Source organism: Carcharhinus amblyrhynchos, unplaced genomic scaffold (assembly GCF_965287045.1).
Source record: "Carcharhinus amblyrhynchos unplaced genomic scaffold, sCarAmb.v2.hapA chromosome_1200, whole genome shotgun sequence".
Classification (NCBI taxonomy): Eukaryota; Metazoa; Chordata; class Chondrichthyes; order Carcharhiniformes; family Carcharhinidae; genus Carcharhinus; species Carcharhinus amblyrhynchos.
In genome coordinates, this window is record NW_027650940.1 from 1 (window position 1) to 12,648 (window position 12,648).

General features: G+C 51.0%; 1 protein-coding gene across 1 annotated transcript; it reads left to right on the forward strand.

Moving 5' to 3' along the window:
• Window positions 1–141: 141 nt before the first annotated feature.
• LOC145340609 (protein FAM98A-like) lies at window positions 142–12,364 on the forward strand (the record flags this gene model as incomplete). Its single annotated transcript, XM_080185079.1, has 7 exons — window positions 142–290; window positions 1,624–1,758; window positions 4,801–5,003; window positions 6,780–6,860; window positions 7,986–8,102; window positions 10,099–10,266; window positions 11,975–12,364. Coding segments are annotated over 7 exons (1,009 nt in total), but the record flags the coding sequence as incomplete, so codon positions are not given.
• Window positions 12,365–12,648: the final 284 nt, after the last annotated feature.

Here is a 12,648-nt window from a genome sequence, read left to right on the forward strand (position 1 = left end):
GGGAATAATTGATAAGCTTACTCCAAAGCTTGGGTTGGGTGGCCCCTGTCCTGTGTGCTGTGCGGTTTGAAGGAACAAGGGGGGGATCCCTGGTGAGCTGGTTTCACACGGGTGGGTGTTGTTGTTATTCCCCGGTTGCAGGTACGCCGGGCAGCTTCTGGAAGAGGATTCCCTGTCGCTGGCAGTGAGAGAGGGGCCGTGCTCTCTGCCTTTCACCGCCTTGTGTTCCTGGCTGGTGTCTGAACTGAAAGCCGTGAGCTTGCTGGAGGAATGCGTCGCCAGCACCGCAAGTGAGAACCCGGGATATGAAGAGTTAGTAACTGGTGGAAGCAGGAGGTCGGTTATCGGGGGGTGGTGGGGTTGGGGGGGGGGGATGAGTGGGATGCAGTTTGGAGTTACAATCGGTCCAGCCATGATCTCACTGAACGGCGGAGCAGGCTCGAGGGGCTGAATGGCCTCCTCTTCCTATGTTCATAAGTGAAGTGAACAGAGTGTCATAAAAACTGCTTCAATTCTGGACTCTTTGTTCTTTCGTGGGTGGCACAGCGGTTAGTACTGCTGCCTCACGGCACTAGGGACCCGGATTCGATTCCAGCCTCGGGTAACTGCCTGTGCGGAGTTTGCACGTTCTCACCGTGTCTGCGTGGGTTTCCTCTGGGAGAACGTTACAGCACAGGGGCAGACCCTTCGGCCCTCCAAGCCTGCACCGACCAGGCTGTCCAACTGAAATAAACCCCCTATCCTTCCGGGGACCATATCCCTCTAATCCTGTCCTAGTCAATGTATTTGTCTAGACGTCCCTTAAAACTCACTATCATATCTGCTTCCACTACCTCCTTCCGGCAGCAAGTTCCAGACACCTACCACCCTCTGTGGAAAAAAAATAAATCTGCCTCGTACATCTCCTTTCAACCTTGCCCCTCGCACCTTAAACCCGTGCCCCTAGTAATTGACTCTTCCACCCTGGGAAAAAGCTTCTGACTATCCACTCTGTCCATGCCCCTCATAATCTTGTAGACTTGTATCAGGTCGCCCCTCAACTTGCGTCGTTCCAGTGAGAACAAACCAAGTTTGTCCAACCTCTCGTGTTCCGGTTTCCTCCCACAGTCTGAAAAATGTGTAGCTGAGTGGATTGGCCATGCTACATTGCTCCTTAGTGTCCAAAGATACGTAGGTACAAAGAACAAAAACAGGCCCAACGAGCCTGTGCCACCATTTTAACATTACCAGCCCCCCCTCTAGCAGGGGAGGTAAGGTGGATTGGTCATGCTAAATTGCCCCTTAGTGTCCAAAGATACGTAGGTAAGGTGGATTGGTCATGCTAAATGTGAAGGGTTATGGGGATAGGTTGGATGGATGGATCTGGATGAGATGCTTTTTTGGAAAGTCATTGCAGGCTCGATGGGCTGAATGGCCTCCTTTGGCACAGTAGGGATTCTATGATTCTGTTCCATGACCTCATTTGGACATCAGGGGAAATTGATACCCAATTCTCACTGTGAAGATTAAGCAAATGGGACCAGTTGGGCATTTGGCATGAAGGAGAGTACTGGTTGGATGGGCTGAACGATCTTTCCCAGCTCCAGTCCGGCCTCACTAACAGGTTTCCCTTCCATTCCATAGGCCCAGAAGATTCGGAAACGTTCCAGTTGGAAGTTAGCGGGTTGGTGAATGAGTTGCAGTGTCCTTATCCATCACTGACCACGGGAAATGTAACGTCCAGGCTGAATAATGAAGGCACTTGCCTCCAACTACTGTGTAAGTACATGGTGACACCTCAGAGACTGTACCTCACCGAGAGAAAACAGACCCTGTGTCCAATGGCGTTCCGATGAGCTGAGGAGAAATTTCTTCTCTTCATCTCTGTATACATTTCTCCTCATCTCAGTTCGCCTAAGTTCTGGTGGATATACAGGCCTTGTTTGCCAGTCTCTTCTCATACTCTCTCTTTGTCTCTCTTCCTTTTTCAATAAAGGAAGGACTAACTGCTTGACTATTAATCCAGAAAAATGGATTGCGGATTACTACAGATGCTGGAATCTGAAACCAAAAGAAAAAATGCTGGAAAATCTCAGCAGGTCTGGCAGCATCTGTAAGGAGAGAAAAGAGCTAATTTTGGTTTATTATTGTCACATGTGTTAACATGCAGTGAAAAGTATTGTTTCTTGTGCCCTATACAAAGCATACCGTTCATAGAGAAAGAAAGGAGAGAGTGCAGAATGTAGTGTTACAGTCGTAGCTAGAGTGCAGAGAAAGATCCATTCAAGAGTCTGACAGCAGCAGGGAAGAAGCTTTTCTTGAGTCGGTTGGTACATGACCTCAGACTTTTGTATCTTTATCCCGACGGAAGAAGGTGGAAGAGAGAATGTCCTGGGTTTGTGGGGTAGAAGTGTAGACAGAGTCAATGGATGGGAGGCTGGTTTACGTGATGGATTGGACTACATTCATGACCTTTTGTAGCTCCTTGCAGTCTTGGGTAGAGCAGGAGCCCAGACCAAGCTGTGATACAACCAGAAAGAATGCTTTCTATGGGGCATCTGTAAAAGTTGGTGAGAGTAGTACAGGACATGCCAAATTTCCTTAGTCTTCCGAGCAGGTAGAGGCGTTGGTGGGGCTTTCTTAACTGTAGTGTCGGCATGGGGGGACCAGGACAGGTTGTTGGTGATCTGGACACTTAAAAACTTGAAGCTCTCGACCCTTTTCTACTTTGTCCCCGTTGATGTAGACAGGGACATGTTCTCCTTTACGCTTCCTGAAGTCGATGACAATCTCCTTCGTTTTGTTGACATTGAGGGAGAGATTATTGTTGCCGCACCAGTTCACCAGATTCTCAATCTCATTCCTACACTCTGTCTCGTCATTGTTTGAGATCCGACCCACTATGGTGGTGTCATCAGCAAACTTGAAAATCGAATTGGAGGGGAATTTGGCCACACGGTCTTCGGTGTATAAGGAATATAGTACAGGGGCTAAGAACACAGCCCTGTGGGGCACCGGTGTTGAGGATGATCATGGAGGAGGTGTTGTTGCCTATCCTTACTGATTGTGGCCTGTGAGTTGGGAAGTTCAGGATCCAGAGGGAGGAGCCGAGGCCCAGGCCCCAGAGTTTGGAGATGAGTTTCACAGGAAAGCTGAAAAGAAAAGAGCTGATGTTTCGAGTCCAGATGACCCTTTGTCAAAGGGCATCTGGACTCGAAACATCAACTCTTTTCTATCCTTACGGATGCTGCCAGACCTGCTGAGATTTTCCAGCATTTTCTCTTTTGGTTATTAATCCAGAAACTCAGCTAATTTTCTGGGGATCCGGGTTCGAATCCCACCACGGCAGATTGTGGAATTTAAACTCAATGAAAAAAAAAATCTGGAATTAAGAATCTACTAATGACCATGAAACCATTGTTGGAAAGATCTATCTGGTTCACTAATGTCGTTTAGGGAAGGAAATCTGCTGTCCTTAGCCGGTCTGGCCTACATGTGACTCCAGAGCCACAGCAATGTGGTTGACTCTCAACTGCCCTCGAGCAACTAGGGATGGCCAATAAATACTGGCCCAGCCAGCAACGCACCCCGCACCCCCCCCACCACCATCCCTCGCGAAGTCCTGTACTCCTTGTCTGGAGGGTGGCACAGTGGTTAGCACTGCTGCCTCACAGCAGCAGGGATCCCGGGTTTGATTCCCAGCTTGGGTCACTGTCTGTAGGGAGTCTGCACAATCTGCCCGTGTCTGTGTGGGTTTCCTCCGGGTGCTCCAGTTTCCTCCCGCCCGTGTGAAAGATGTGCGGGTTAGGTGGATTAGTCATGCTAAATTGCCCCTTAGTGTCCAAAGGAATGTCGGTTAGGTGGATTGGCGATGCTAAATTGCACCCTAGGGAAAAGACGTGCTGGTTAGGGGGCATTGGCCGTGCTAGATTCTCCCTCAGTGTACCCAAACAGGCGCCGGAGTGTCGCAACTAGGGGATTTTCACAGTAACTTCATTGCAGTGTTAATCTAAGCCTACTTATAACACTAATGAATAAACTGTACAGCGTGCAAGAAATGATACTTCTCACTGTATCACAATACATGTGACAGTAATAAACTAGATGAAATTGATTCCTATGCTGACCTTGCTCAATGATTGAGTTTCCCTCTGGGATGGAGAATTCCGAAGATTCGCCACCTTCCAGGGAAGAAGTTCCTCCTCACCTCTGTCTTGAACTGAGCTTTGAGGAAGAAGGATGTGGGCTCGAAACATTTTCCGGAATTTTCCACCCCGTTCACACCAGCGGGTATCTCTTGCCAGCAGCTTTCCCGACGGCGTGAGGTTGGAATCAATGGGAATGCCCATTGACCGCAGCGGGACTGGATAATCCCGGCACCAGCGAACAGCACTCCCCTTCCCGCTGCCAAGAGAAACACTGAGGAGGGGCCGGAGAATCTCCCCCTGTTTACTCCGTTCTCTCCACAGATGCTGCTACACCTGCTGAGCCTTTCCAGCGTCTCCTGTTTCTATCTCTGGCTGGGAGTTTCACCCACCTTCCTTCCATCCCTCCCTCCCCAACCCCGGTGGGTTTTCTGGCAGCCATAGGTTTGGCGGAAGGATTTTCCAGCATCGCCAACCATTTGCCGCAGGCTGTTGACCTTGACCGGGGCTGGAAGATCAAACCGGCAGGGAAAGGCTGGAAAACCCCGGCCCCCTTGTTGGCAACCCTTCAGCTGGTGTCTCCTCCCTTGGTCACCAAGGGGGCTCGGTGTTGAATCGCAGCCAGCGGTTACCCCGTGTGCCGACTGACGCCTCTTCCTTTTGGCTTGGGTTTCAGTGTTCCTGGTCTCCGAACTGCAGGCGGCCCGGGTCCTACACGCCAGGAGGCCCTCGCTGGCTCAGCGGCAAGCACCGAGGGACACTGGAGAGGGTGGCGAGGAGATCTTTCAGGAACTGCAGGCTCTGTGCCGAGCGCTGGGCATGGCAGAACCCACCCGAGATGTCCCGGTGTCGCAGTTATTCCAAGACCTGGAAACCAAAGTAAGATCATTTTCTTAAAAACAAAACCCAAATGATTCATTTCTGTGAAACTATTGACCTGTTTTAGGCCCTCATTTATTTGTGGTCAAGGGGAAGATTGTGGTAACATTGTGTCGGTAATCCAGAGGCCCAGGCTGGAGCCACAAGTTCAAATCCCACCTTGGTGGGATATATATTCAATTAAAAATAATATCTAGAATTAAAAACCCACTGATGGCCTTCATAGCGAGGGGGATTGAATATAAAAGTAGGGAGGTCTTGCTGCAGCTGTATAGGGCATTGGTGAGGCCGCAGCTGGAGTAGTGTGTGCAGTTTTGGGCACCGCACCTGCGCAAGGATATTTTGGCCCTGGAGGGAGTGTAGAGGAGGTTTACTAGGCTGATACCAGAGTTGAGGGGGTTGAGCTATGAGGAGAGGCTGAATAAACTAGGCTTGTACTCGTTAGAGTTTAGAAGAATGAGGGGAGATCTCATTGAGACGTATAAGATGATGAATGGGATGGATAGGATAGAGGTGGAGAGACTCTTCCCGCTCAGAAAGGACAGTAGGACTAGGGGGCACAGCCTCAAGATAAAGGGGGGGCGGTTTAGAACGGAGTTGAGGAGGAACTTCTTCACTCAAAGGGTGGTGAATCTCTGGAATTCTCTGCCCGTTGAAGTGGTGGAGGCTGTTTCGCTAAATATTTTTAAGAAGCGGGTTGATGGGTTCTTGATAAGAGAGGGGATTAAGGGTTATGGGGAGAGGGCAGGAAAGTGGAACTGAGCCACGACAGATCAGCCATGATCTTATTGAATGGCGGGGCAGGCTCGAAGGGCTAGATGGCCTACTCCTGCTCCTATTTCTTATGTTCTTATGTTCTTAAACCATTGTGGGGAAAACCCATCTGGTTCACTAATGTCCCCTTTAGGGAAGGAAATCTGCCGTCCTTACCCCGGTCTGGCCTACACGTGACTCCAGAGCCACAGAAATGTGGTTGACTCTCTACTGCCCCCTGAAATGGCTGAGCGAGACACTCGGGTCAAGGGGCAATTAGGGATGGGTAATAAATGCCAGATCAGCCAGCGACACCCACACACCATGAAACAAAATAAAACAGGTTTTCTCCCGAGTACTACGTGTATATCTTAGAATCATAGAATCCCTACAACACAGAAAGAAGCTATTTGGTCTATCAAGTCTGCATTGACAACGATCCCATACAAGCCCTATCTCCATAGCCCCACTTATTTAGCCTGCTAAGCCCCTGACACTAAGGAACTTTTTACCATGGCCAATCCACCCAACCTACACATCTTTGGATACCTGGGGGGGGTAATTTAGCATGGCCAATCCACCTAACCTACACATCTTTGGAGAGTGGGAGGAAACTGGAGCAGAAACGGGGAGTACTTGCAGACTCCACACAGTGTGCACCCAAGGTGGGAATTGAAATGGGTCTGTGGTGCTGTAAAGTAGCAGTGCTAACCCACTGTGCCACCCAATGTGGCTTTAAAGGTGCCTTAGGAATGCTACATCCAACAATCTATTTTATTACAATAGGTTGTGTCATTTTGGAACTTTAAAGCTGCAAGTTTTGTGTGCAGTACTTTTTATAAATCTGAGCATGCGTACAAACAATTTATAGACGAGGACACAAGTATGTGTAACAGGCACACGAACGCTCATTTTACCCAGTCAGCTCTTGGCTGGTGAGAGTCTTGTATTTTGAAGTTAAGAGTGTGTGAGGAATGTCTCCCTCAGAGTCCTGTCAAATTTGTTTTAATGTTTGTATTTCAGATCAGGGATGCCAGTTGTGCATTGGCACCGGATGGAGTTGGAAAATCCTTGCTGAGCCGGAGCCTGGAGCCTGACCAATGGGTAGAGTGGCTTCCACAATATCTACATGCTGTCTCGGAGCGAGGAGGGGGGAGGGTCCTGACCATTGCCACTCTTTTTAACCGGCTGCAGCTCAGTTCCTCCGCATTGCGCAGTTAAAGCTTCCCAGATTTTCCCCGCCTCCCTGCAATTAGGGATGGGCAATAAATGCTGGCCCAGCCAGCAACACCCACGTTCCATCATAGAATCCCAACAGTTCAGCCCATCAAGCCTACACCAACCACAATCCCATCCAAGACCCATTTCCCTAACCCCACATATTTGCCCTGCTATTTCCTCCTGACACTACGGTCAATCAACCTAGCCCGCACACCTTTGGGCTACGGAAACTGATGCACCTGGAGGAAACCCAGGCAGACATGGGGAGAATGTGCAATCTCCACACAGACAGTGACCCGAGTTGGGAATTGAACCCGGGTCTTGGGTGCTGTGAGGCAGCAAGTGCTAACCTGCTGTCCAAATCATTGTCAGGTTTGGGATAAGTTTTTGAAAAAAAATTACAACCACCAGACACCTTGAAAATAGGGGAGGAGATTTTGGCGTAGTGGTAAGGTCCCTGGGTTAGTAACCCAGAGGCTAGTGCTGTGGGGGCAACAGGTTCAAATCCCATCATGGCAGCTGGTGGAATTTAAATGTTGTGAATAGAATTTGGAATTAAAAGTTAGTCTCCATAACGGAACCATGAAATTAGAGAGAACTCTTGGGGCTAAAGGGATCAATGGATATGGCGGGGGGAAGGGGGATCAGGATATTAAATTTGATGCCCAAAATGAATGGCAGAGCAGGCTCGAAGGGCCAAATGGCCTACTCCTGCTTCTAGTTTCTATGGAACTATCACCGATCGTTTTTTTAAAAAAACCCACCTGGTTCACTAATGTCCCTTTAGGGAAGGAAATCTGCCGTCCTTACCTGGTCTGGCCTACATGTGACTCCAGGACCACAGCAATGTGATCGACTCTCAGCTGCCCCTCTGAAATGGCTGAGGAAGCCACTGCGAGACTCTCAGTTCAAGGGGCAATTAGGGATGGGTAATAATTGCTGACCCAGCCAGCGAACGCCCACATCTCCCTGGAGGAACTCACGAACCCCTTGTGTTCTGCATCACAGGAACATCTGGAGGAGATCCACCGAGCGATGTGCGTTGAGTATGAGTGCCGTAAACAGATGTTAATCAGCCGGCTGGACGTGACGGTGCAGTCGTTCCACTGGTCGGAGGGAGCAAAGGTTTGTAATCTCTTGTGTGTTGAACCCACACAGTAGGCGAGGAATGGGCTTATTGAGCTGGAGAACTTGGGGAAGAGTGTCTCCCCTGCAGTAGAAGTCCATCTTGTCTTTTATAAACCATCCCCATCGCTGTCAGAGCAACCACCCGTGGGATTGAGCTGAAGTTGGTGGTCGTTACTTGAAGCACATTCCCTTGTGAAGGGATTAGGTTTATGAGAAGATTAAGCTTCTATCCCCTTGAGTGATCTGATTTGACGCATTTAAAATGATTCAAGGATTTTTTTGAGTTGATAACAAACCTCTGGTTCTGAATCGGGACATCACTGACATTAGAATCCCTGCAGTGCAGAAGGAGGCCATTTGGCCCATTAGGTCTGTGCCAATCCTCCAAAGGGGCACTCGACCTAGGCCCACTTCCTTACTATGGCTAATCCTCACTTCTTTGGACTCTGTGGGGCAATTTAGCATGGCTAAACCACCTAACCCACATGTCTTGGGGCAAAGTGTAAATTTTTTGTTTGTTCTTACCATACTGTTGTTGTCTAACGAGGGGCATGCACACAGTGGGTCGTGCGTGGGCTGCTCTTGGATGTTTCGAGAGTGGCCTAGTACTTCGCGTCGTTGTGTGTGCTTAAAACTGGACCAGCGGATGGGCATCACAGCAGCTCAGTGACTATCACTGCTAGCTGTGCAGATACATGGATTTGGGCCGGTGTCAGTGGGAGTTTGCGCATTCTCCCCGTGCTTGCGTGGGTTTCCTCCGGGTGCTCCGGTTTCCTCCCACACCCCAAAGATGTGCTCTTAGGCTGATTGGTGTAACAAATTGTCCCTGAGCTATTCTCCCCTGAATCTGGTTTCCAATGGGGGTACCATACACACGGGTCTAGGTAGGTGTAGGAAAATGCTTTATTAAGATGGCAGTGTGGGCTCATTGGGCCAAAGGGCCTGTTTCCCGTGCTGGGTTGTTCTTTGTACTGATTCCATGATTCATTTGAAGTTGATGACAGTTCTATTAAAATATAAATGATGAAAGGTTTTCTACATCTTGCTATGAAATATTAGGTGTGTAATCATAGAATCCGTACAGTACAGAAGGAGGGCATTCGGCCCATCGAGCCTGCACCAAACACAATCCCACCCAGGGCCTATCCCCGTAACGCCACCCTGTTAGTCCTCCTGACACTGAGGGACAATTTAGTGTGGCCAATCCACCTAACCTACACATCTTTGGACTGTGGGAAGAAACCAGAGCACCTGGACAAAACCCACGCAGACACGGGGAGAACATGCAAACTCCACACAGACAGTGACCTGAGTTAGGAAGACAACCCGTGTCCCCAGAGCTGTGAGGCAGCAATGCTAATCACTGTGGCACTGTACCACCTTTTTAGAGTTGGGCTATTTAGGGCGGATATCGGGAGGCAGTTCCTCACGCAAAGGGGTAATTAGCCAGAGGTCGGCTTTGTGAAAGGGAAAAGATGATCTGAAAGATTTTTGCCGGGCAATTTCAGAAAAGGAATAAGAACAGAAAATTTCGGATGAACTCTGCGGCCAGGATCTTCTGTCCATTCCCACGGGCCAGATCTTCTGTTGATGATGCCCCGATTTCCTGGCGGGGGGGGTTGGGGAGGTGGGGGTTAGTAAATACTGTGGAAAAATTCCACCCACAATGGTGGCATCAACAAGAGACAGAACTGGACACGCACTGTTGTCAAACGCACCCATCGTTTTTGGAAGCACAGAACCATTCTATACATTTTCCACACCTCCCCCCAACCCCCCCCCCCCCCCCCCCCAAACACTGTGTCCTGCCCCATGCCCCCCAACCCCCCCAACAGTCCCCCCAGTCAGTGCGGACAACCTGTGAGCCCAGTCACAGCCAAAGCACGCTGTACAAACACGGTTTCGCTGTCTGCCCCCTGCGCCAACCCTGGGGGAGGGGGGCGGCGGGGGGGCACTTGTTGCCGGCGCTAAGGGATTTCTCCCTGTCTTTCAGCGACACGGGGAGGTGATGGAGCGGCGGTACGAGCCTCTGCGACAGGCACTCTGCGCCAAGAGCGACATCACCCTCGCCCACCTGCTGTCGGCTCGCGAGGACCTGTCCGCCATCATCAAAACCACCAGCGAGGGCAGCCGGGAGAAAACAGCGTGTGCCGTCAACAAGGTAAAAAAACAGGAGAGGGGGTGGGGGCGAGGGGGTGGAAATACCAGCAGGGAACTGGGGAGGTGGGGGAGGGATAGGTTGGTAGGTTTCTGATAGACAGGGGAATTAAGGGGAGAAAGCGGGAAAGTGGAACTGATCCACTTCAGATCAGCCATGATCTTATTGAATGGCGGGGCAGGCTCGAGGGGCTAGATGGTCGACTCCTGCTCCTATTTCTTATGTTCTTATGTTATACCAGCAGGGAACTGGGGGGGTGGCAGAGAACACAACAGAAAATGGGGGGAGAGGGAATACCAGCAGTGAACATAAGAACATAAGAAATAGGAGCAGGAGTAGGCCATCTAGCCCTTCGAGCCTGCCCCGCCATTCAATAAGATCATGGCTGATCTGTCACTGCTCAGTTCCACTTTCCCGCCCTCTCCCCATAACCCTTAATCCCCTCGCTGATGTCACTTGCACCCCATTGACAATGGCACCCTCTCTCCCCCTGATGAGCCTCAGTGTCTGTAGCTCAGAGGCCAGCTCATCTACCTTGAGCTGGAGCTCCTCCAGCAACCTGCACTTACTGCAGACATGGTCACTGGGAAGGACCCTGGGGTCCACCAGCTCCCACATCATACAGAAACCACACATCACATGCCCCTCCATTATTCACTGTAGTAGTATGGAAAATTTCAACACGAACTTACCTGGCCCTTTTTCTCCCCAGCCCTTTTGCTCCTAAGCCCTAATAGCTCACTCTGCTTCCCCCTCACTCCGCTGCCCGCTCCGACACTGCCCGCTGTCTACACCAGGCCTCCTTTTAAACCTGGCGCTGTTTTAAAGCCTGCTCCCCCACAACTCCCTGCTATCCACTCCCTTAGAATTCTTAAAGCGGTAGATACAAAAAGCCCGCAAAAATGCTTTGAAATGATTTAAACAGTTCTACAAGGTAAGTTCTTACTACGAAAGTGCTTTAAACTTATTTAAACAGGTTTTTAACAGGTAATTTTTTTATCTGTCTCCCTGCTCCTTCACTCGTCTGCTCCAGCAAACAATGCAGGAGAAGAGAAGGCAGTACCAGCAGGGAAGGGGAGGTGAATAGCCAAGGTCTTTTTCCCAGGATAGGGGGAGTCCAAAACTGGAGGGCGCAGGCTTAAGGTGAGAGGGGAAAGATTTAAAAGGGATCTGAGGGGCAACATTTTCACAGAGGGCAGTGCGTGTGAGGAATGAGCTGCCAGAGGTGGGGACAATGACAACATTTAAAAGACATTTGGGCAGGTACATGGATGGGAAAGGTTCACAGGGTTAGGGGTCAAACGTAGTCAGATAGGACTAATTCAGTTTAGGAAATCCGGTTAGCACGGACGAGTTGGGCCGAAGGGCCTGTTTCCGTGCTGTATATTCCTGTGACTAATACCAGCAGAGAACGTGGGAGGGGACTAGCAGCAGGGAATGGCGGAGGGGGCTATTCACCAGCAGGGAATGGGATGAGAGACAGGACCAGCTGGAAACTGGGTGAGACTGTACTGGCACAGAGTGAGGGGGGTGGGGGGCTGGTATTGACTGGGAGGGGGTACAGGGAATGCCAGTGTGGGACCGTACTGTTTTTGGTAACTGGGGGTTCACGTTTAGAACAACCCCCGCCCCGTCCATCCGCGACTCGGGGTTGGAGATTGTCACGATCAGACGGAGATCTTCACTCTTCCTTCTCTGTTGCTTCCCGCAGGTCATGATGGGGCCAGTGCCCGACCGGGGAGGGAGGCCTGGCGAGATCGAGCCCCCCATGCCCTCCTGGGAGGACCGGCGCAGTGGCAGCGGGGGAGGGCGCAGACAGAAATGGAGGGGCAAAGGGGGCAAAGGAGGCAAACACAAACGCAGCTGAACTGGGAGTCCTCCCATTCCACTCCTCCCCCGCCCCCTCCTCCTCCTCCTCCCACCCAAGGAGGGCCGGGGCACGGGAATGCTGAGATTTCTCTCCGAGCCGTCGGGATTGGGAAGCGATTGTGGATCGACGTCGGAGAGACACGGGAGGCGACGTAGCAAGATCTCCACCGTAAACGCGAGGCGTCTCCGAGGGAGTGGCTCAGTCCAGGACAGAGCTCCATTATTCAGTCTGACGGGGAGGGGAGGGGGTGGGGAGGGGAGGGGGTGGGGAGGGGAGGGGAGGCGGTGGGGAGGGGAGGGGGGTGCGGATTAGAACTCTTCCACCTTTGTTAAACACCGCAACCCACCCCCTCCCCTCCCGTGACTCAGCCAGCGAGAGCGCAAACTCCCTGCAGGTCGGGTTCCGGGAGCGACAAGGGCCAGTCGGTCGGGCCGAAGGGCCTGTTGATTAGGGTTAGTTGATGAGGGGAGGGTTTTGGAGTTTGACTAATGGAGGGAGAACAGCCTTGGAGCCCA